Genomic DNA, 24520 nt, shown 5'->3' on the forward strand with positions numbered 1-24520 from the left:
AAAAACATGGTAATTTTATAGTAAGCAAGGTTATATATAATATAGTTTATGTTACAAAAGTTACAAAATGACTTTTGAACTGTAAAGTATGCTTTTAAAATGGATTGCATATTTCACCCCAAATCCCCCCCATACCCCAACATTGTTTTTTCTATGGATTCACAATTTCTGGAAAGTTCACATCTTTAGCATTATTATCATTATCATCATTATTATCATCATCATGTCTATACCACCCTTCATCTGAGGATCACAGAATGGTTTACAATATAAAATAATAATAATAATAATAATAATATAGTAAAAAATAAAAAACAAAAACCTGACCCCATAACAAATACTAATGGGGTCTGAACTGGTGCTGGATGACCAGGAGTGAGATCATGGTATAGCATTGGACACCTCTGTGTGTTCCTAGCCCACAGAAGCTGTGAAAAAAGTGAACTTCATATGAGAGATAATTATGAATGGGATTTAAAGCAAAACAGTCAATAATATCATAATGTTATTATACAAATCTTTGGTGCCACCATCTTTAGAACATTACAGTTCTGGTCACCTTACTGCCAAAAAAGGATATTGTGGAACTGGAAAAACTTAAGAAAAAGCAAGTATGACTCCTCTATGAGGCATCTTAGTTCAGAAAAAAAGGCAAAAAGAGGTGTAATAAATCATACATGGTCTAGACTAGAGAAAGTGGATAGGGTGAAGGCTTTTTCTCTTCTCTCATCATACTAAAAAAACAGAGGTCATCCAATGAAGCTAAATATTGGTAGACTCAAGACAAAAAGGTGGTACTTCTTCATACAACACATAGAACTAAGAAATTTGCTCCCAAAGATATAGCAATGGGCACCAACTTGGATGGCTTTAAAAGGGTATTAGACAAATTCATGGAGGATAAGGCTTTCAATGCATCTGAATACCACTTGCTGGGAATCTCAAGTGGGGAAAATGCTGTTGCGCTCTGGTTTCCACAAGCATCAGAGTGACCACTGTGAGAAGAGAATGCTTGACTAGATGGGTCTTTGAGCTCTTCTTACATTCTTACAATTGTTGAGAGGATCGGGGGCAGGGGAAAACCATGTAAGCTGTTCCTGATCTCATTAGGGTGAAGTGTGAAATTAATATGTAATAAAATAATTCATTTAATAAATTTATTATTGTTTCACAATAAATGTTATCCAAATTGGTTTTTGTGATTAGTATTGTATCAAAGTTGTTAATTATATTATGCTCATAAAACTTTACAAAGTAACCGATTAACCAAATGCCCAACCCTACTTTTGCTTATTCATTTTTGAAAGGACAGAGGAACCAGCACAGCACATGTGCACATGCACACACGCCTAACACCACTACGTAAGAGCACAGCTTTGTGCCTGTTAATCAGGAATAACTAGCAACTCCTAAGCCCTACTTCTGAATCATGATGACACTTATTAGAATCTCATTTTCACCCATAAAAATGCAATGAAGATGGGAAGCAATCACCTTACTCTTAGTACAGAAGGGTGTTCAGAGTAACTGAGTTGGAACTTGTGTGTGCATCTCAAACCTGTGAGGGCCTAGAGTAGCCTTTCCCAACTATGTAGTTTTCTAGACATTTTGAAGTACTGTCACTTCAAGGCAACTTGCTTACTGAGCTTTCGATCCTGATTTCCTTGCAAAAAGTTTCTGGGATGGTTATATGATGTCTGTTATTTATTGAGCACTCATTCAGATCTGTTTGTGGGACACTTATATGATGCCACAGTAAGCAACTGTTATCCTACACTTTCCAGGGCATTTCCCATCACTTCCTCTACCCTACCACAAAATGTGGGGCTTCTGTAGGGAGGGGTGAAGAGGAGCCCAAGAGCACTAGCCCACTTTCATTGCACAATCAAAGTTTGCAGTATTAAGAGTGAATCCCAAAAGCAACAACCTAGACCCGACAAGCAACTTCTATCATCGCTACTAGTCATACTACTAACTAGGGCTGGTGGGAACTGTAATCCAAAATGTCTGGAGGGCACTAGGTTGCAGAATGCTACTTGAACCCAGGGGCGGGAAACCTGTGGCCAATTCTTGTCTGTCATTACTGACTACTGGCCAAGCAGGCTGCTGAGATCTGGAGTCCAAGAACAACCTGGACTCTACACTGCAGGATCTCCATTACTGATTTCGTATTTTATCATTCTGTAATCCCTCTTAATCAACACCGTTCCAGATCCCAGCCACTTTCTGATCCCATCTTTCCCAGCCCCTTCTTCGGCACGAGGGACGGCGCGCAAAGCAAGGCTGCAAATGATGGGCTGTCGGGCGGGTGCGCTAAACCCTGCACATGGGAAGCGACAGAGCGCAGTACGCGGAAAGCAGGCCCGGGAAGAAGCAAAGCAGGGCCTTTAAAGGGACGCCAGGCGGCCGAGCCCACTTCCAGCTGCGCTTTCCTCTGCCTCCCAAGGCGCCCTGGACACGCAGACTCGCCTTCGAGACGGGCCCTCCGGCTCTGCCCACCAGGCGGACGTCGAGGCGCCCCGAGGACCATGTGGGGAAAGGGCGGCCCTCGCGCGGGGCCACAGACTGCCTAGCTGCGCCTCAAGCAGGCAGGAAGCCGGGAGGCCATGGCTGGCTGGCGAGGCCTCGGCGCCGAATAGCTCCATAGCGAGCGAGAGACCCCCAGCCCGCCCGCCCGCCGGTCTCTTTCCCGCCTCCGGCCTTACCCCCAGGTGGGGACGTGCGCCTCGTAGTCCCAGTACTCGCGACTCCTCAAGCTGTTGACTTCGGCGTAGACGCGGGACCGGCTCCCGGCGGCCGGGCCGGGCATGGCGGGGGCGGGCGGCGACCGGCAGCGGGCGGCGGCGAGGAGGGGCCGGGAGACGAGGCAAGGCGGCGGCTGCGGCGGGGCGGAGTAGTAGCGGTAGCCCCAACACCGGCGGTGCTGGCGGCGGCCCAGCAGCAGCAGCACCAGCGGGGCGGTCACGGGGAAGAGCGGCGCCAGGCCGGCCGGTACGCGGGCGGCACTCCCTGGCTTCCTTCGGAGCGCCGCCGCAGCGGACCCGGAAAGGGCGGCGGCGGCGGCCTTGGCCTCCTCGGCGGCGCCGGCGACGCGCCCACCAGCCCGGCTCCGCGCGCGGAGAGAGTCCCTCGCACGGGCCGGCTCGCGTCCGGCGCAACAGCGGCCCCCTGCGGCGAGGAGGAGGAGGAGGTGACTGCCAAAGGGAAGCCGAGCCGCCGTCGCGTCGGCTGTGACTCCGCCTCCTGCTCGCTGTGAGAGGGACGGGCTGTGACGTGAGACGCCGGGAGCACGTGCGTGCCTCTGGTCCGCAGATTTACGCGAGTAGACAAACCGTTGCGCAAGACTTTCGGGTTCCTTTGACACTTTGTTTCCGAGCGGGGCGTTGAGAAGAGCACCTGCTCGTAGAAAAGAGGAGCGGAGCACGTGGCTTTTTGTTTTTAAAGAAAATGTGGCAGGAAAGGAGCTCGAGTGCTCTTTTGATAATATGGAGGCTTTTCCCCTTTAATAATGTGGAGATTTTTCTTTCATCCCCCTCATTTTGAAATAGCTATGTAACATAATACAAAATGCTCTAAATTGTTATTACCTGTAAACCCTTTTTGGGAGAGCTGGTGGGGATTAGTGAGGTGATCTCCTGAAAGTTAGCGAGAACTTTGAAAACGGCGCTGTTCACCCATTCCTCCTGGCAAACGCATTGGATAGTAGTATGCTTTTAACCGTAATTGCTTTTAGAATGATTTTGTTTTTAAATTTTAATATCTCTTTTCTTATTTTCTTATTATGAAATTTGTATACCGCCTTTCATCCGAAGATCACAGGGCGGTTCACAACATAAAAATACAAAATGAGAACACAAAATACATAATAAAATAAAAGCAAACTCATAACAACGCCCCCACAACGCATTTCAAAGGCCAAATAATGTTTAATCAGCCCAACTCCTGGTTATCTTTGCTGCCCTGTGCTGCTTGGGGACGAACGGTGAGATATAAATTGAATTATTATTATATTCATAATGCTGATATTGATGCTTAAGGAGGTTTTATGGCTCGCTCAACCAGGTGCCCTTCCAGATGTTTTGAACTACAACTCTCATCAATCCTAGGCCGTGATGGAAATTGCGGTCCAAAACATCTGGAGGAGCAGTAGGTTGGGAAGGCGTACTGTGTGTACTGTATTTCTTTTTTTAGCTTTTTCCCCTGTTCCGGCGTTGTAAATTGCCTTGGAACATATTTTGATGAAAGGCAGTATAAAGAAGAACATGCTAATGTGTGTGTGTGTGTTAATAAACACGTGTGCTTGTCACTATCCTTCCAATGTTGCCCACTGGCATGATTCCCAGAGCAGGCGGGGCGGGGGAGTCGGAATCTTTTCCCGACCGTCTTGCAATGTAGGTCAGAGACTTTTATTGCTAGGCTGCCGGTGCGAGAGCGACTACACTCCGGATCTATGCTTACTGCAGGGCTTTTCGGTTTGGGAAGCGAGGCATAAACAGAATAAGCATAGCTGGACAACACCTTCAGCACCGCAAAGGCCGGCTTCGCATGCCCGGGAATCGAGTCCGGCCGCAGCTGCCTGCCAGGAGCTGCTGCTTCTGGCCGGGCGCGCAGGAAGCAGCCATTGTTCTCTCGCCCCCGGGTTAGGCATGAAGCCGCCGCCGGAGCGAGGGAGCAAGCTGCCCGCGAGTCAGCATCAAACTCTCCTGCCGGCCGTGCCATAGTCCGGGGATTAGGTGAAGCCCCGCTTGCCGAGAGTTATTCCCCGCTTGGAGCGGAGCAGCCGCCACCCAGCAGCCTCCTCGTCTCGGTCGCGAGGCGCAGCGGCTGGCCGCCCGCGATGACGAGGCCCCTCCTAGAAGGCCGGGCCTGGAAGAGGAGGAGGCGCGGTCGGGCGGCCTGCAGGGCCTGTGCCGCGTTGCTATGGCGATCTCGCAGCCCACGGCCATGGCGGACGAGGAGTCGGAGCGCGACAGCGTCCACACGGGCGAGTCGCGGGAGCTGAGCGAGGAGCTGCACCAGGACCTGGCCCAGTTCTCCATTTCCCAGCTGGACGGCTTGGTGGAGGAAGCCAGGTGCGGCGAGAAGAACCGGCGCGGCGGCTCCGGCTCTTCCTCCAAGCAAATCAAAGACACCCCCTTTCCTTCCCGCCGACTGGTTGGCCGCCATCCCTGTGGGCAAAGGGAACGACCTACCCTGGGGCGGCGCGGGTCTCCCGTTCACTTCTATGGCAGAAAGCGGAGGAGCATAGCTAGGGGGCAGGTTTGGCTGTAAATCGCATTCTGGCCATCAGCCTTACTAAGGATGGGTTTCACTAACTAAATCCAAATAATAGCCAAGGTTACATCCGTACCATACATTTATATCACACATATACCACCTGGACAGTCATGGCTTGCCACTAAGTCTCCTGGGAATTTTGTAGTTTGCACATCACAGAGCTGTCATTACCAGCACACTTAACAAGCCAAAGTTCCCAAGATTCTTTGAGTGAAGAAATGCACTTTAAATGTGCTTTAAAGGTATGGTGTGGATGTAAACCAAGATATGGGGCTTTTCAGTTTTATTAACCCCCTCCCCCAGTGCTATGAATAGGTGTGCTTTACCCTCTCTAACCCTACAATGTTGTTCCCCGACCTGTAAGGAAACATGTCACCAAACTATACTAAATTCAGAAATCAAGCTCAAGAAAAAGTTCAGGATGTGTGCTGTAAATGGAAAAGTTACAGGAAACAATGATGCTGTGTGCAGACCTGTGGCAGTCACCCTGTATGACTGCTACCTGTGGTAAACTTAAATGGTACACACACACTTTTCTCAAATGTACTAAGATGTTGAGAATCTCAAGCAATAATATTATACCCCAGGATATATTTTAAACTTAATTTAATTAGTTAAGGTGTTGAATGTAACACCTTAATAAATAGGTAAGCCAGAAGGAGAAGTGAAGGGCATTTCCATTGCCTGAGAGGGACTGGTACAAAAAAATATATTAAAACCCAGTACTGGACCCTAGGATCACAACTGAGAAACAGTGGCTTAGACAGAAGATTAAACCAAGTAATCTTCAATAAAGATTGCCCCACAGAAGATGGAAATAATTTTCTCAGGGAATGAGTGAAATGGCAGTTCCAAGAAGAGGAATTTTGTTGATATTTTTAAATATATATATATATTAGAGTTTATGTGGGACATTTTAAAGCATGGGTAGGCAAACCAAGGCCCAGGGGGCAGATTTGGCCCAATCGCCTTCTAAATCCGGCTCACAGTCGGTCCTGGAATCAGTGTGTCTTTACATGAGTAGAATGTGTCTGTTTATTTAAAATGCATCTCGGGGGTATTTGTGGGGCATGGGAATTCGTTCTTTTTTCTCCCCCCCCCAAATATAGTCCACCCCCCCCACAAGGTCTGAGGGACAGTGGACTTCCCCCCTGCTGAAAAAGTTTGCTGACCCCTGTTTTAAAGAGTAAGCTTTAAAACTTTTCTCAGGTAGTTATTGTTCCAGAATTTATTGCTGCTTTACCTCAAATGCAACCCTCAGAGTGGTGCAAAAGTTATGTGTCCCCTCTCTAAGGAGTAGGTTACTATAGATTGCAGCCTGAGGATTTTGTCTTCCTCAGATTTTGCCTTAATGGATGCTGCTGTCATCCCTTTTGGTTTGTGACATGCATTGCTCACATGAACCACTGGGTTTCCTCACCTAATCTTTCATCTACCTTCAGCCATGACAATGCCATGCTCAAACTCGAGACAACAATGTTTGAGAAGACTTTCAATCGGCTTGAGCCAAGGGACTTGGTGCTGGAAAAGTTTGGCTCTTTGATGGACATGGGACAAGCACAACTTGTAAGTTACGGGATTATTGTACAGATACTGGTATAGCTGTTGTGACAGTATTTGTGGTTTTGATGGTGCAAAGTGTCTGCTCCCTTGTCCTTTGCTGAAGCTTAACTGGCCAGAGTGCGGATGAGAAGCAGACCCTGAATTTAAAGTGCTGTTTTTGTCCTATAAAGCCTTAGGTGGCCCAGGACCCCAGTACCTTAGGAACTGCTTCTTCCTGCCTTGACCTGCTCAGACCCTACACTAGTATCTGAAGCCCTCCTCCAAGGGAGGGGCAGAGGGTGCCAGCACAAGATTGGGCCTTCTCAGAGGCGGCTTGCAAGTGTGGAATGCTCTCCCCAGAGAGATGTACCAAGTTCCATCACTACCTATATTTAGACCACATTTTGCGCTTAATTGATGTTCATCTTTTAGTAGGTTAGGGTATGATTTGCCCTTTTTATATTATTACAGGATGAGTAATTTTAGTCAATTAATGTTCTTTTATCTTTTTTATTTATTTTGAATTTTGTATCATGTATGCTTTTATAATTGTAAGTTGCTTTGAGACATTTTTTGTAATAAGCAACAAATATAATACTAACCATATATTATTATTATTAATATCAGGCTGCCAATCCATCTTGTATCCAGTTCACCACAAATTTCATCTAAGACACCTAACAAAGCATGTCACTTATTAATATTCATAAAGGGGGAAAAGAAGAAACAAATACAGTGATGGTAATTTCTAGAGTTCAGTTGCACCTTTTGTGGCTTCATATGTAGAGCGGTGTGCTTCTATCTTGCAATCATTTGGTTTCCAGGCACGAGGCAGGCGCAAATCTAAATCCCGGTTAACAGCAGATCGTCTGGTGGGTCTGACGGTGGAACAGAAATGTGACATAGCACAACGGGAGCTGGAGGAGACAAAGGAAGACGTTCAGAGGTTAAAGGAGAATTCAGAAAGGCTGTTGCAGAACTACCTGGTATAGTTGCTCTGGGATAGGAAGAGGCATGTGTTGTATCACTGTACTGAAGTGTGTGTTCTCTCCTCATTGAGGCACCTGTTCATGCCTGGTCAAATTTAGTAACAGTGAGCAGTGGTATGCCATTTTTGGCCCACTCAGCAGTATCTGGAAATTCAGGTAAAGAGGCACTTTTCTACCAATCAAACTTACAATCCAAAGGCAGTTCATTTAGTCAAGGCTGTAGACAACTGGTCTTCCTGAGAAGTGGAAGGCAGGAAATGATGACACTTGATAACATTAAAACACTGGGCTTCAAGATCCCCTGAATTTTCTGGGCTTTAGCTCTGATCTTGTTATACGTTTCTGTGCAGTAGTACTTGGGAAAGGCTTAAAAACACCAATTTATGGACACTCCAAGGAGCTGTGGGCTTATAAAAGCCATAGTTAAGGGGAGGGACTGCCTTTTAAAAGACTGTCAGTTTTGCTGTTGATTGGGAAGATACATGCTGGGCTGCCTCTTGCAGAATGTCAGAATATTCCTCTTTTGTGTATGTTAAAATAGATGCTGAAGAGCTAAAACTTGGGTTAAATGTCTCTTTTCTGGATACTTAAACCTGGAGTGCATAGCTGACCAGAGTGGGTGGCTGCTTAATTTGTCTGTCAATGAAATCACTCTTTTCCTCATTCAGTATTTCAGTATTATAAACAAAGCAGGAGCTGTGGCATGAGAAATACAGCTGAAGTGCTTAGCAGTGCCATTTGGTCACACAGGCTCTTATGCATGGAGTTTGGGGAACCCAGTTAGGGTTAGTTCCAAGATTATCAGTTGCAATAACATGGTCAGGTTTGGAAAGCTTTTCCAATGGTGTGTGACTTTCAAGGTGGGAACTGAACAAGGGAGATAAACAAAAACATTATTTGGGCCTGCACCATCTGCCCTGTGGGAAGGAAAAGGGGGAAGCAAGTGAGGCAGGAAACATCAGCGCCTGCTGCTGTTGGACACATCCACTCATAGGCAACTTTACATTTTATATCATGTGTTGGATTGCAATTTTAAAATACTAAAAGAACCTTGGGTGCCTTGCAGAAAGGCAGCATATAAATGTAGTAAATAAAGAATTGCTGGACATATTACCATCAGTTAGGCATTGCTCATTAACAGTCATAACAATTAATGGTTTTGGGCAAGGAGTTCAGCTAGAGTAGCACAGCCAAGCAATTCATGTTTGCCACCTTCTTCTTGCTGCTGGTCTCCACCTTTTTAACTCAAGAGTTTACAGAACACAATGCTTTGTCCCAGGGCAGCAGCTGGTCAGCGTGGTTCTCCATGAGAACAAATCAATGACACGCAGCCTTCCTTTACTGACAGTGCAATCTGAATTTGGCAGGCTGTCCTGGAGGAAGCAGACATCCGCCTAGTTGACATTAAGAAAGCTGTGCAGGACTTTGACAAAGATATAGTCAAAACCATCACCAAGAAGAAAGGGAGTGTCATCGCCTCTGAAAAAGTTCTGAGATACATGGAAGATAGGATACGCTACAGGGTAAGTGAAGAGAACATTGGGCAGTCCCACTAGCTGCTCTCATTTTGCTCTGTTAGCCAGTTGATAAACTTGGTAAAACAGCCTGTTAGTGGGACCGTCAGTGTCTCTAATCCTCCTGCATGTATGTTCTTGTTTTGTTAGATACCAGCAACTGAGTGCAATAGCCTGTAGACATCATGGTGGATCCCACCAAACAGTGGCATACATTCAGATGCCTTAAGCAATCTTTGCCATTCAGATGAGGACTTCCTGAGAAATGTGTCCATTTCAGAGCGTCCTTATTCCATAGAATACATATCTTGACATTATAAAGCTGAATCAGTAAATAGGATGGATATTTAGAAGAAGAAGAAGAAGAGTTTGGATTTGATATCCCGCCTTTCACTCCCTTTAAGGAGTCTCAAAGCGGCTAACATTCTCCTTTCCCTTCCTCCCCCACAACAAACACTCTGTGAGGTGAGTGGGGCTGAGAGACTTCAGAGAAGTGTGACTGGCCCAGGGTCACCCAGCAGTTGCATGTGGAGGAGCGGAGACGCGAACCCGGTTCCCCAGATTACGAGACTACTGCTCTTAACCACTACACCACACTGGCTCTCTTAATTTATTGTTAAAGAACCATACCTAACCCTGTACCTGTATCCTTAACATGCAGAAGTAAAACAGGTAAAGCTCATCCTCCTATCTCCATGCCAGCGTCACCACATTTCTACATGTTATACAGTCATACCTCGGGTTGAAGTAGCTTCAGGTTAAGAATTTTCGGGTTGTGCTCTGCAGCAACCGAGAAGTAACAGAGCGCGTTACTTCCGGGTTTCACTGCTCATGCATGCGCAGACGCTCAAAATGTCACGCGTATGCACAGAAGTGGCGAATCGCGGCACGCGCAGACATGGGGACGCGGGTTGCGTTTGCTTCAGTATGCGAACGGGGCTCCGGAACGAATCCTGTTCGCATCCAGAGGTACCACTGTATTACATTTCAGCCTGGTGGGGCCAATGAAAAAGATGGCAACTGTATCTATGAAGTCCCAGTTCTTATCTTCATCAACTTTTCCTCAATTCAATCTTTCAGAGAATGGCCATTGTCTGTGCAAGGCAATAGCAATAATAATAATATGAGCAGCTGCCATTTCTTCTAGTTTAACTGCATCAGGGTTGAGAGCTGTTTATACACAATTATACACAATTGTATAATTGCTCAAAATACTTCTGAGATGCACCTAACTCTTTGGCCTAAAATAGAGTTCTGTGCAACTCAAAAGTCTTCACACATGTTAGAGTTGAGAGGCAATTCCATTTGGATACATGTGAGGTCCAAGGCAAAGCAGCATCCCTGTTGTTACCTGGGAGTTTTCTCTGGAGAGCTTTGCCGCCAGGAGCGATTGGTCACAGCCTGCAGGGTAAGTGCTCCTCTCCCAGCCACACATAAAGTACATGTAAATGCAGGCAAACTTTAGCAGCAAACCTGAGAAAGAAATTAGGTGACTTTCTTTTTCAGGATGTACTGAAAGAGAAAATTCGTTTGAAAAATGATTCCCTGAAAGTCCAGAAGAAGAAGATGCAAATGCAGCTCAAGCAGGTGTGTAAACTGCAAGTTTGTGAAGGTGCATCTCAACAGGCCAGTCTCGCCTCAGTGTACCATTGCTTGGTGTCCCATGCATTCCATGTTGTTGCTCATTGATCAGGAGTATTTCCATAACTAGAACACCAGAATCATCAATTCAGAAAGAGCACCCAACATTTGGAACATGTCCTCTTTTAAAACCATCCAAATTTGACTATCACTGCCTCCTTTGGGAGCAAGTTCCACAGATTAACTGTGCACTATGTGAAGAAATGCTTTCTTTTAAATGTCCTGAATCTTCCAACTTTCAGCTTCATTGGATGTTCTAGTATTATGAGAGAGGGAGCAAAACTTTTACCTGCTTTCTCCATGCCATGCATAACTTTATAAACGTACATCATTTCACCTCTTAAATGCCTTTTCCCTAAACTAAAAGGTCCCAAACACTGCAACCTTTCATGGAGGAGTCACTCCATCCCCTTGATCATCTTGGTTGCTGTTTTCTGAACCTTTTCCAACTCTACAATATCCTTTTTGAGGTGAGGCAACTAGAACTGTACACAGAGAAACCTGCTATGTACTTGGGCTCCCTGGTCAGTGACCCACACTGTTCTCGGTTGGCCTGCAGAAGGAGGAACTCGGGGAGGCACTACACGAGGTCGATTTCCAGCAGCTGAAAATCGAGAATGCTCAGTTCCTGGAGAAGATTGATGAGCGGAACCAGGAGCTGCTGCAACTGAAGCTGACTGTGGGCAACGCTATCCAGGTCCTCAATTTCTACAGAGTAAGTAGAGCAGTCCCACAGTACTCTCTCTCTCTCTCCTGCTCTTTGGTTCCCCATACATGGCTTAAGATGGCTGCTGGAAGAGACCTGGGATCCAACTGCCTGCACTTCCCTACTGAGGGGGACAGTGTTGCTGTAGACCAAAGCTCTGCTCTGTAACCAGCAATTATTCTGCTAAGGAGTAAACACAGCTTTTCCTCCATCTCTTCTGTTGCAGAGCAGCGTTCCAGTGGTCAGAAACAGTGGCAGGGGAACCTGGGGCCTAACCTCTGCCTCATTTTCTACACCTTTTCCTGGCTTGCTAGGGTTACTCCTTGGCAAGTCCTCCTTTCTCCAACCCCAAATGTTGGAAGGACAGTTTTCACTGGGACCATTGTGCAAGAGGGTTAAATGCTCCCTTCTCCAAACTGCATTGTCATTCATGATTCTCCCCCACCTGCCCATGCCCTCTGCAATGGGGGTAGGGGTGCTGATATAAAAGCAATGCTTTTTGGACAGGGAGAGTTAAATTGATCAAGTTGATTCCTAGAGAAGAGGGACAGAGCATAGGAAAGGAAATGGCAACAGTCCAGAAAATGGCCAGAACAATTTAATCAGAGAGAATAGAAGTGGAGGAAGGGGGTATATTCACTTGGGTAATTGTGTGCTATTGAATTGGGGTTTTTTAAAGTTGAATATTCTGGGCTCTGAAAAGAAAAAGAGGGGGAACTGAGTATGGGGAACATGATGTTTGTTCATGATGTCATGCAAATAACCTGTAGAAAATGAGTGTGTAAAGCATAGGACCCAACGTCTAGGGGCCGATCTCCCTTTGGTCCCTCCCACTAAAATATTTGAGGGGGCTGTGCCCCCTCCCCAAGTTGATGGGCATTTCCATTCAAATGGTGTGCATGAGCCATGTCTTGGGATCAATTATACGGGTCAGAGCTTACCTGCCCCCCCATATTTTATTCAAGTTGGTACCCCTGGTAAAGCTTGGCTATTTTGCAGTAAATGTCTAGTGTGGAAGCAAGCTAAAAGAAGGACTGAGTCTCTCTGTCTCTGTCTCTCTCTCTCTCTCTCACACACACATCCTGAAAGAGGCACCATTTTGGACTAGTGGGTACCTTTTGAATTTAGGGGCTCCAGGCACAAAATGGCTACCTTGGGGGGGGGGGCTTGGCATAATGCAAAATTGGAGGGACAACTGTCCCTGAAACCTTATGCTTACCATGGGAAGCTTCCCCCACCCCAAAGGAAGATCCCACTGTGTGCAAATGAGCCTATAAGAATCAAAACTGTGGGACTTGGTCCAGGAGGTTGTATCATCCTGGGTCAAACTTAGAGGAGGATGAGCCTAGGGACACAGGACTCTTGGTCCATCTAGCTCAATAATGTCTGCACCAACTGACAGCAGTTCTCCAGGACTTCAGTCTCAGGGGCCATTCCTAGCCCTTCCTGGAGAATCCATCGAGAGTTGAACCACGAACCTTCTGCATTCCAAGCAGATGCTCTTAACCTCTTAGCTTTGGTCCTTTCCCAAAAGCTTCTGGAGCATATTTCACTGTCCAGAAGATGGGATTTCAGCAGGAGTCTCTTTTTCTGCATCTCTTCAAATCTCTTCTTTGCACTACTGTCTTCATTTTCACTTGGGCATTATTCCCAGGGAATCCTGATATATCACCAGCTAAACATTGCAATATATCAATATATCACAATATCTGAAATAAGGATGGAACTTTGTAAAGGCGAACATAATTTTGTGAGCATACTTTATACTTCCATTCTGGATTTAGTGTCTGTGCTGGCTACTGAAACCTCATTTTCCAGTTACAGCTGTTCCATGTGTGGCCAGGTAGCATTCAGACATGCAAAGTAAATCTGGATGCTGCCTTCTGAAAGTTCCTTCTGCTTAGGTAGACACAGGCCATCCAACTTTCTTTTCCCTCTCAGTCTGGCTCAACTTGTTTTATTTCAGAAGAAACTGTATACCGCAATGACCCTGGCCACCAACCTGGTGAAAGATATTGCCCAGAGAAAGGAGTCCCTGGAAAAAATTGAACATGAGGCCATCCTCGTTGAGGAGGTAGGACTGAAGGGAGGCACAGGAGCTATTTAACTGCAAGCAAAGGTTTTAAAATAACAGGGACAGGATCAATTTACTGGGATTATTTGTGAATGATGGTGTTGCCACCAGGAACAATGTCCAGTTTACTGGCTCCTAATGTATTTTTATTATTTTTTATTGTTAATGCATGTGATTTTCCAGGCTTGTGAGTCAAAGTAGAGCAAAAATGATCCCAGGAGAAAAATCAGTACACTAAGGGAGACTTTGTATTATCTGGGAACTAATTTGCTTGCTAAGTGATGCTGAAAAGCCTGGACAGGAACTTTCACATTTTCAGGAAGAAAAGTGTGAATGGTTGCAAACTGAAGATGGTTTATTTGCATAGATCAAGAGGGTGACTAAGGAAAGAATGTCAGGAAAGGCTCAGTGCCTCTTTATCTTCCGTGGGTTGTACGTTCAGGATAAACAGCTATTTCCCTTACTCAGAAAATAGGGTGGGTTACCAGCGGGAGCCCTGCAGTGTCTGGCTTCAGATGAAAACGGCCAGTCATCAGCTGGGGGTTCCAGAGTAAGGGACCGGTGAAGGGTCCAACTAAATATTACAGTGAAGATCTGTGATCAGCTCTCCAAACATTTTTATTTTTACTTTAAAGAAGTGGGTTCTGAATGTGATTGGTGTATTGATGTTGGATGAAGAGGTGTTTAGCCCTTTCTCCCCCTGCCATTTCCCTGATTTAAATTCCTGCCCCCACCCCACCCCATTGTGATAAGAATTTTATGGTCTTAGATATATGGTAATGTTCATAACTGCACATACATAGATCAACACAGGAAGACCAACCTGGAACCATTTTGATTCCTAAACTGACCAAATCCTTTCTCTGCAAGGTTAAACTGGAAAAGCCTCCCCATTGTCTCTTTCCTCACAAATCCTGTCTCAAGGATATGTCTGTTTGAATAAGGTGTGAGTCTGTGACCTGGCCCAGGAAATAAGTATTTTACCACTACAAAAGAATGGCCAGGCTCCTCAGGCAATCCAATCAAGTAACCTGCTAGACAGGAGATAAACAACAACAGGAGAAAAACAATATTAAAATTTCTGTGATGTAGGTGGGATGTATCTGAGGGGTGGTCTTAGGTTACACCCCTTCTGTGATGTATGCATAATGTTTCTGGGGGTGGTCTTGATCTACAGGATGGGAATTTCAAAAGTCTTTATAAGCCCTTGCACAGCAATTTTGGGGGTCCTCTTCCTCTCCTGCGTGTGAGGGAAGTACCCTGTTGCAACAGATCAATAAAGATCAAGCTTACTAGCTGCTTTGCTTCTCAATATTCTCTGGTTGGCCTCTGTTATTCTCTCCTACCAATAGGGAACCTATGTAAGGACTCTATATGGGTTCTTGGATACCCCATAAGGGAAAAGGGCATATTTTTATTTACAACACCATACAATGCAATAAAATAAAACTAAAGAGAGTCTCTCATCAAAATACTTTTCTTTTTTCCCTTTTTTTTTATAGGAACGGTTCAAAGCCGAGGTCCTGAACAAAAAGCTACGGAAACAACTGACAGAGTACAAAGTGCCCCCTGTCCTTGACTATGTCCATGAGAAGATGGCAGTACATGAACTGGAGAACATCATCAAGATCTGGGAGAGGAAGGTGGAAATTGCAGAGGTATGAGCATGCTGGTCTTACATCTGTGCACCTGTGCCACAGGGCTGACCACAGCGAGGTCTGTGTTAAACCTTGGTCTGCCTCTGAACACAAACTTGGCACTGATGTGGGCAATATGTGTGCAAGTGCCTCATTGTTATACTCAACACCAGGTTAAAGAGAGGTAAAATTCCCTATTGGAAAAGGGTGTTCAGATTGTGTGCAGGAAGTGGAGTTGGGGATCAGTGTAGGGATAGCCCTGAACTTGAAGAGATGTGGCTATAGACAAAAACTCCACTTTCAACCTGTTGCCTTTGGCATATCCTTTCTTGTCCTTGTTCTCTCCCTTGCTGGTTTGCAGAGCAGGGTTTTATTTAAACTTTCTAGGATTGTGAAGGTGGCAGTAGAGCATCAGGAAGTAGATAAGCCCTGCAGATAGTGGATGCTGTTTCTGGAGCACTCTGAAATGATATTACTCCAAGGTGCAGATACAGGAGGAGAAGCAGCCTCTCTGTATACGTATGGTTTTTTCTCCTTGCTTGGAGTTTAAAAGAGGAGCAGAATGAGGATGAGCAAGCAAGAGAGGGCCAGGAACAGCTGCTCCACCCACCTTAGGGGCAGGAACTGCCATTTGCAATTTAGGGTAAATAGAAGGCATGCAATAGTTGTCCCCCTCCCCCTTGGTCTGGGTTTTCTTTCTCAGTCTCTCTCTCTGTCCCTCACTCCCAGCTCAGTTTCTTACTGCTTTCCTCTTTTCCCCTCTTCCGTCTCACAGATGGCCTTGCGGGGCTACCAGAGTACTTGGCACAAGGCAAAGCTGGCTAGTCAACAGCTGCAGGCTCTTCTCCCAGAGCAAGGGAGCAACTGAGAAGGAGAGAGCTGGACAAAGGCACTTTACCAAGGGCCCAGTTGCCTAGCCTCGGAAGAGAACAGTAGCCCCTGCAGCACATGCCTCCTGCTTCCTCTGTCTTCTTTGGCTCTCTCTTCCTGACAAGGTATTTGCACCAGGGTCTCAGGACCCCTGCAGTTGTTGTCCCCTTTCCCTTTCTGTTCCCCTGTGATGAGTTACTTTATAAGTCATCAATATATCTGGCTATATTTACCACTTTGGAGTCATTTCATACCACATGGTTTTGAGGAGATTGAATAAGGAGGGTTTGTAGTTTAATTGTCCAGATGGGACTTCTGGGGAAATGACAGATGAGCATAACAGCACTCACCATATCTCAGCTGTGCATTTCTCAGAAATGTCTGCTGCTTAACCTGCCACCATCCAGCATGTCAGAAGACAGGGCATGAGGCTTATAGAGAGGAGGCCTTCAGGCTGGCCTAACTTGGCTGTAGAAACGGGAAGAAGCTCCCCACTGTAGTAGTCATAATAGATGGGATCAGACTGCTTGGCCCGTGACTCAGCTGGCCCTTCTGGGAGCTCCTGGCTGTCTTCTGTGAGGTGCTCTGTATGATTAAGGCTGGTGTGGTCTGAGAAGTCAATGGCTCTCTCCTCCCCAATGGGTTCAAATATCCCTTCGCCCTCCTCCATGGAAGGTCTGAAGGGGCTGTGTCTTGAGTCAGGGATGGGAGAGGCTGGAGCTCCCCACTTTGCTGTGGTGGTCACAATCCAGTCGCCATAGGAAGACACTCTGGTGTAGAGAAACGGCCCATAGCATCTCATACCGCCCTTGGTCATCACTCCCTTCAGCACCCACTGCCTTGTTCCATCTGCCTGGCACATGACCGGGTTGCCTGGGTATCCCTTTGGAAGAGGAAAAAGCAAAGGTGCCTTTATTTATTCATTTCAAATACCTCTCCCCCACGTCTCCACATGCAGTTCAAGGCAACTGACAGAGAAATCATGAAATACAACAAAAGCCAAGGCAAAATAAGAAAAAAAATATGGAGCTCATGACCTCATGATAGGTGCGCAAAGTCAGAATTATAGGAACAAGGAGGAGGAGTTTGTGGAGCTTTTTGGTGGGCCCCCTGGTCCAATGAAAAGGTTCCATCAGGAGCAGAAACTGCTGTTTTACTCTCTGCTGCAGATTCCTTCCAAATAGCAGATCAAGGAAAATGGTTCCCCTAACAACTCACTTCCACAAACAGGGATTGCCAGCAGCAGGCAGGAATCATTAGCGTTTGAAATTGGGCACTGTGAGCTGGCTGGCTAAGGGTATCATATTGGCATACAGGGTTCTCTTCCTCCTCTCTATTTTATTCTCACAATAACCCTGTGAAGATGGGCCTGTCACCATCTCTGACCTAAGATCACTCAGCGTCACAGCTGAGCAGAAATGTGAATTAAGAGTGCATTTAACATTTACCTGTGGATCTTGAATAAACTGGATTAAATCCAGATTCATCATGTCCAGCCCTGTTTTCAGCCATCAGAATAACATGAAAATTAGACGTTTCAAGACATTTCTGAGGATACAGTTCTGAGATTACTTATGCGCTATGGTTCACCTACCAGCTCTTAACTGGTCTCTTGATGGGTGATTCTTCTTCTTTTTTTATCAAATGCTGCCTAGGAATGAGTAGATCTGCCCCTTTCTCAAAAGTTCTTCAATAGATTTATACCCCAACTTTTAGGAAAAAATTCTTAGAAGGGGCTCACAAATATATATATATATAACAATATCTAAAAATTATAATTTAATAATAGAAAACACAAGTGCTAATGTTAAAGCACCACCCTGCCCAGGAAACGGCTGCAGCAATTCTCTTGTGTTAAAAGGGGGAAATATTTTCTGTACTTTCACTATGCCTTGCTGAAGTGTTTGCACAGTCACTAGAAGAGAACTTCTTGTTGTGTTTATGAATTGTGTAGAGGTAGCAGCAGATGAGCCTATGAACATGACTTTCTCACCAGGCATCCAGACACATTGTCAGCTTTCCTGTGGCTGCAGCACTCTGTGGTCATGATTCTGTGCAGGGGACAGGGGTCAACATCCACCACCGAGAGCTTCCGTAGAGAGACGCTCCCTGTCTGGACTGAGATACAAAGGCATGAGCAAAGCCTGGCCTTTCTAGGTCTTTACAGGGCTAAGTTGGCAACTGAACACAACACACATTGGGCTGCCCATCTTCCCTGCAAAGCCCACCCTCCAGTGCTAAAAGCTGTATTTCCTGTCTTCTGTCCAGGGCAAAGAGGAAGTAGCTCTCCTTAGTACCCAACAGTGAGGGGCAAGGTAAAGAAAAGAAGAAAGATCTCACTAGCTTCCAGAATTTGGTTCTGGCAAAATGTCTACAGATTGGAATTAGATTAGTGACTCTATTGGTTCAAAAGAATTCTGTGTTCTAAAAAAGGTTTGAATAGCACCTTGTCAGCCAAGAGAAATCTTGGAAGCCACATGCAAGGAAGACATAGATCTGATCCCTGGGAACTGTGGGAAGTCTTCCACATGCAGATGGCCAATAGATGTGTATCCATGAGAGGGATGGATGTTCTCCATGCCACCGGAGCTCCTTGTAGGAAGAGCAGGATATAAATGCAATCCAAAAATAATGGAGCAATTGATCTTGCACAGCATTTGTGAAGACTGCCATTGTGAGTGTCATGGTACACAAGTAGCTCACCTGTGTGAGGATGCAGCCAGCCCACAACCAAGCAGTTCCTTAGAGCTGTCACAGGGAAGTTTTCAGGTGGGAAGCAGATGGGCTGCAAAGCCTTGCTGAAATAGAGCCGGGCGCCTATCTTCAGGAGGGCAATATCATTGTGAAGAGTGAGTTCATCAAAGGCTTCATGCGGGATGATGGCACTGATGGGGATCAAGAAACTTCTGTCTTTCAGGCCTGTGATACCAACCAGGGCCAACACCTGGGTCCTGGCCATGGAAAGCGTAAGCAAAGAGAAGGCACTTGAGTGAACACAGACATGGGCCTTTGCTTCAGGCCTCTCCATTCCTGGGGGAAGCTTCTGGGCTTGAGGCACAGAAATTGAAGAGGAGGTGCAGCGATATAGGAAAAGAATCAGTTAATGAATGCCTGACTTTCAAGTACCGGTTAAAAGCACAGGAATCCTGACATCATGCTAAACATGTCTTTACATACCACTACTACCACCACTACTAATAATAATAATTAGAAGGCAGGAGAGGGGTTAGGTTTTCATTAGGATGCAGGAAATGGGGAAGGGAGGTTTAACCATTTCCTTGTTGGCCACAATTCTGGCCCACCCTCCTGACTGTGGCTATTGGCTTTTTTTTAACTATAAATCCTATTGGTTGCCAAATGCACACAACCAATCAGTTCTCCATTGTTACCATGGGGAGGCCTTAACAGGGAAAAGCAGATAGGCTGCTGCTTTTGCATGTGGCAAAAGGGACCCTAATTCCTGCCTGCTAGGCTTGCCAACGTTTTGACTGGCCCCTGCTGGATCAGGCCAGTTGCCCATCTAGTCCAGTAGCCTGTTCTCAAAGTGGCCAACCAGATATAGCCCCAGACTTCATTGTGTTTCTTTGCTGGGGGCTATGTACTTCTGGCAGCCTATTGTGGTAGGATTCTGATTAACTGAGCAGCCAGTTTTCCAGTGTGGCTGGGAACAGAGGTCTTCATCTGAGGCTTTTCATGGACTCACTTGGGAGCACTTTTCCTGAAACACCACCTCTTTTGCAGCTGCTGCAAGGGACAGGAGCAGGCCACTGAGCAGAGGCTCTACTGCAACCCTGCTACATCTCCAAGTTGACCTACTTGTCTAGCTAGAATGACCCAAGGTTAGGATTGTGCTGCAAGAACTATGATTAATTGTTGCAAAGTTTTTTCTGCCCTTGAGAGAAGTTGCCTATACAGATTTTGATGATTTGCAGCTATAACTGTTCCTGCTCTATGTGTGTAAAAACCTCCACTTTAGCACCCACCTGTTCAGGAAAGTAGAGGCTGCACTTACTATCCAGTGTTTATCCAGGATGCAACCCAAAGCCAAGTGGTTGCCATAGACATCCTGCAAAGATACCATCCAAGGGAGTTCATCCACAGCTGCAAACTCTTGCATGGGTCTTCTGGGATCTAAGTTGATCTGCATGCCACAATCTGTGCCAGTGAGAAAGAGGAGCAGCAGGTCAGTCATCAAGGCCTGTCTGAATTCAGCCTCAGCCACTTTATTTTCTCCTTTGTCCTGCTGATATCCAGGAGGTTCATTACCCCATTGTGCTGCAGGAAGCAGAACATTTCCTCCAGTGGATGGGGAGCCTTTTCCAGCCCAAGGGCTGCATTCCCTTCTGGACAACTTTCCAAAGGCCACATCCAGCGGAGGGTGAAGTCACAGGGAAAAGTGGGCAAAGAAATGGAAGTACATTTGACCTCTCTATCCTCCATCCAGGCAAACAAGAGGCAGACCCTCTATTATAGCTGGAGCTGGTAGAAGCCAGAGCTCAACATTTGGAAGGCCACAGGTACCCCATCCTTCCCTGTGATACATGTTTGTTTCTCAGTTATGCCTCATCAGCCCTGTTTTCACGAGAAAATCCAAAAGTTGGAAAAGAACGCAAAGCATTTGAAATAGTGTACAACGTTGGCCAAATTCTGCCTGAAGGGGAGAACTTGTGTCATCTACTCTGAAAACTGCTTCAGCAGTTAAAGATGTGACCTAGGGCAAGTATACCAGTTTGCCTAGTTTACATTGTTCGTCTTAGCCTTTGTCAACCTGGCAGCCTCCAAACGTTTTGAACTACAGCTCCCATAATGCCTTACCATTGGCTGAGGCTGATGGGAGTTGTAGTCCAAGTCTGGCAGGCACCAGGTCGGCAAAAGTCTGGTTTATTATGGTATTATGCACTGTTTGGATTTTGGGTCATCTAATGTGGCAGTGCTAGCAGATACTACCATTATTATTACTACTACTTACAACACACACAAACACACACAATGTCCACCTTCGTTGCATTGCGTCCCCACCCCATTTCTGATCATCTGTGCCCTCTGGCATCCTTGGGCCCAGAAAGGTCTCTTAGCTCTACCACCCATGCCCAATGTTCTGCTGCAAGGTCAGACCCAAATGCTTCACTCACCAGCCGCTGAAGAGGGCAAGATGCAGCAGCACAAAAGCAGGCTTCCTATGCAATGTCCCTGTTAGAAAAAAAGAAAGCAGACCATAAGCTCGGCACAGGCATTTCCCAGGACCTTTCCTCGTCTCTCATCTTCAGCAGAAGTCAGTCTTTCTGTTCCGAAGCCCAGATCAATACCTTAGCCACTGGAGAAGCAAATGCAGCATGTCTAGCAAGGCGCTGCTAGTGTTACAGTGATCAGTTTTACCTTGAAACCTTTTCTCCTAGGCAACACATACAGACACCAATTGTCATCTTCTTTAGTACAATGGTTTTTCAAAATGTCTTCAGGAAGGCCTTTCAGGGATTTCTCAAGGAAAGGCACAGGAATGGCAGGCAAGCTTCTCCAATTAACGGCTACTAGCCACAATGGCTGTCTTTACCTCCACTGTCAGAGGTATCATGTTCACATACCAGTTGCTGGGAAGCACAGGTGGGTAGAGTGCTGTTGTGCTCATGTGCTGCTTGAAAGTTTCCCACAGTCATCTGGTCGGCCACTGTGAGAAGAAGATGCTGGACTAGATAAGCCATTGGTCTGATTCAGCTTTTCTTGTCCCTCTTCCCTTGCAATGTATAGTTGCTAGAGGGTCGGGTGTGTTCTTGGTCACACAGTAGAAATGGGCCAACAATGACGTTCCTACAGTTTTATTTACTGCTGAACATGAACTGGGCGATCCAGAATTCTCCACAAAACGGCATTGGAATTCCTTATCAGAAGTGGGGGGATTTATTGGAAGGCCCATCATTGTGGTGCAGGGTTGCCTGGAAGTAGGAAATTGGAAAGCCACTGCTTTAAAGCAGGGGACCCCCAACCTTTTGGGACCCATGGACCATTTGCAAACCAAAGGAGCTGTCATGGGCACTGCAGCTTATTCTATTGACTACAACAGAATGCTGTTTTCAAGATTACTTTCTGCACAGGGAGGAGATCCTGTGGAAACCACAAAGACCTCGCCAGGTGCATGTGTGCCTATTTGTCTGGATATTCACTTTTTGAAATATGGCAATGATAACTATGCTGGTTGGGGCTGATGGGAGTTGTAGTCCAAAACATTTGGAGGTCATTGCGGTTTAAAAGACTGAACTAGAGAGTTGTGGTGCAGCTTGAGAACAAGAGGTGTCCCTCCTCCCACAGTGGATTGAAAAGTAAGATACTGTACTCAAATCAACCGGTATAACAGATGGATGAAGATCCATGGCAAATTCTCTTGAAACCTTGTCCTGCGTTTATTCTTTATTTATTGCATTTATATCCCACCTTTTTCTTCAAGAAGCTCAAGGTGATGTACATACCCTCACCTTCCTCATTTAATTCTCATAACAACCCTGTGAGGTAGGTTAGGGTGAGAGGCAGTGACTAGCTCAAGGTGACCCAGTGAATTTCATGGCCAAGTGGAGATTTGAACCCTTGTCTCCCAGGTCCTATTCCAGGACTCTGCCCAGAACTTTCCAAACTTTTCATGTTGATGACACACTTTAGACATGCATCATTTCACGACACAGTAATTCAGTTTTACCAGCAAACTGGAGGTTAAACTAACCCCTTTCCAACACTGGGAGGAGTGCAGGGAGCGTTCCTGCAACACACCTACACACTGCAGCTGACACACTAACATGTCGTGACATACAGTTTGGAAAGCTTTGCTCTAACCATTACACCACAGTGTCTCTTGTTCTCCTTTGTTTGACCTTCCTAGAAACTCCATTATGTGGTTCTTGTCTTGCTCTTTCTAAAACACATCTCTTTTCTGTGAGCCTTTTCCTATTCCATCTCCCAAGTTATTCTGTCAAGAGCAACCATATATTTTTCTGCCTTCTTTTACCAAAGAGGTCTTGGCTTGGTCTGATTTCCTGCCATTTCCTGACCTCTGATTTCCTGCCATCAGGTAGAGCCCAGGAGCGACCATGCCCTTTGCCAGAATTTGGCACTGCAGACTCAACTATTGTTAGGTCGTGGTTGTCATGGTGCTGGAGTTCCTTCTTGCTGGCCTCATGACCAATAACCTTTCTGGGACTAGACCTGCTTGCAATTCCCCTTCTCGCTCCAAATCCATGACTGCATTCCCTAAACTTAAGGCAAATCTGACCCCAGGGTCATTTCTGAATCCTAAGAAGAGAAGCTTTTCTAGGGATGACCTCGCGCGCCCCTAAAAAAAAAGGTCAGCAAGTTCCTGCAACTCTTTTTTTCTAGAAGAAAAGACCTGGTGAGGGTAGCCAATGGGTCTCAAACTCTGTGAATTAGGGACTTCCCCTGCATGCGAAGACAGGCTCAAGGCGGTTTCTGCACATGGTGTAGGAGCAGATGGGGCTTGTCAGCCTAGGAAGGTAGCTCATCTAGAAGGAAAACCCTGATCCTAAATCTCTGCTCCCTTGTGGAACATCTTTGAGATAAGAAAAAACTAGCAGTGGTGTCCAAACTTTTTCGAAAGAGGACCAGATTTTTAGGGTTGAAGTTGTTGTTGAGCTTTTTTTATGATTTTACCCCTCCCATGATAGGCTATGGGGGTGGAAAGGTCCCATTCATGCAAGTAGGACTCGATCTTGGCTCAGTTGCTACACTCTGGTGGAGAAATGGGAGTCCGCTGCTAGCTCTTTTTTGACCTTACCATCCTGTGTGTGTGTCCTCCACTTTCCCTCATGAGAATGCAGCAATGAAAAATGAATGAAAAAAGAATGAAATAAAAAAAATTGTTCGTAAAAACTGAAACAATAAAATTGAATGAAATAATAAAAATGAAAGCAATGAAACAAGAATGAAACAATAAAATTGTCAGTAAAAACTGTTGACAACTATTTAAAACCTTTGAATAATTAAAACCAGCAATAAACTAAAAACCAGATTAAAACACATGTCCACATTCTATACATACAATAGGCTTGCCTAAACAAAAATGTTTTAAGCAGGCATGGAAAAAGTGCAGTGAAGGCGCCTGCCTGGTATAAGCAGGCAGAGTCCCAAAGTATAGGTGCTGCCACATTAAAAAATCGTACAAGATAACTCTTCTTTACTATATAGTTGTAAATTAATTTAAGTTTCATGGCCAGATTTCCACCAAGGTTTAGGAACTATTATACTGTAATATCTGTGTCAAGAACGACTGA

The 24520-nt window shown here is 45.8% G+C and overlaps 3 protein-coding genes across 6 annotated transcripts in view; 1 reads left to right on the forward strand and 2 right to left on the reverse strand.

Moving 5' to 3' along the window:
- CSNK2A2 (casein kinase 2 alpha 2) overlaps nt 1–3109 on the reverse strand; it is a 29564-nt gene extending 26455 nt beyond the window's left edge. The window contains exon 1 of one of the 3 annotated variants that reach the window (XM_053399356.1): nt 2706–3108. In XM_053399356.1, coding sequence (XP_053255331.1) covers nt 2706–2809 — 104 coding nt within the window. In that variant the 5' untranslated portion in view covers nt 2810–3108. Of the gene's footprint in view, nt 1–2705 lie in introns of all 3 variants that reach the window. The other 2 variants (XM_053399358.1, XM_053399357.1) reach the window with 2 other exon arrangements.
- Nucleotides 3110–4409: 1300 nt separating this feature from the next.
- On the forward strand, nt 4410–16482 carry CCDC113 (coiled-coil domain containing 113). The gene is made up of 9 exons (XM_053399359.1): nt 4410–5072; nt 6720–6843; nt 7644–7805; nt 9176–9331; nt 10829–10909; nt 11523–11678; nt 13636–13743; nt 15246–15401; nt 16156–16482. The coding sequence occupies exons 1-9, from the start codon at nt 4921–4923 to the stop codon at nt 16246–16248; spliced, it is 1188 nt and encodes a 395-aa protein (XP_053255334.1). The 5' UTR covers nt 4410–4920; the 3' UTR covers nt 16249–16482.
- A 45-nt stretch (nt 16483–16527) lies between these two features.
- On the reverse strand, nt 16528–23276 carry PRSS54 (serine protease 54). Of its 2 annotated transcripts, XM_053399360.1 has the most exons (6): nt 23242–23276; nt 21383–21440; nt 20234–20405; nt 18954–19201; nt 18244–18368; nt 16528–17133 (listed from the first exon to the last, which is right to left on the reverse strand). In XM_053399360.1, the coding sequence occupies exons 3-6, from the start codon at nt 20395–20397 to the stop codon at nt 16639–16641; spliced, it is 1032 nt and encodes a 343-aa protein (XP_053255335.1). In that variant the 5' UTR covers nt 20398–20405; nt 21383–21440; nt 23242–23276; the 3' UTR covers nt 16528–16638. The 2 variants fall into 2 exon arrangements, with proteins under 2 accessions (XP_053255335.1, XP_053255336.1); XM_053399361.1 differs by lacking the exons at nt 21383–21440; nt 23242–23276 and adding an exon at nt 20517–20591.
- Nucleotides 23277–24520: the final 1244 nt, after the last annotated feature.

Source organism: Podarcis raffonei, chromosome 8 (genome assembly GCF_027172205.1).
Source record: "Podarcis raffonei isolate rPodRaf1 chromosome 8, rPodRaf1.pri, whole genome shotgun sequence".
Lineage (NCBI taxonomy): Eukaryota > Metazoa > Chordata > Lepidosauria > Squamata > Lacertidae > Podarcis > Podarcis raffonei.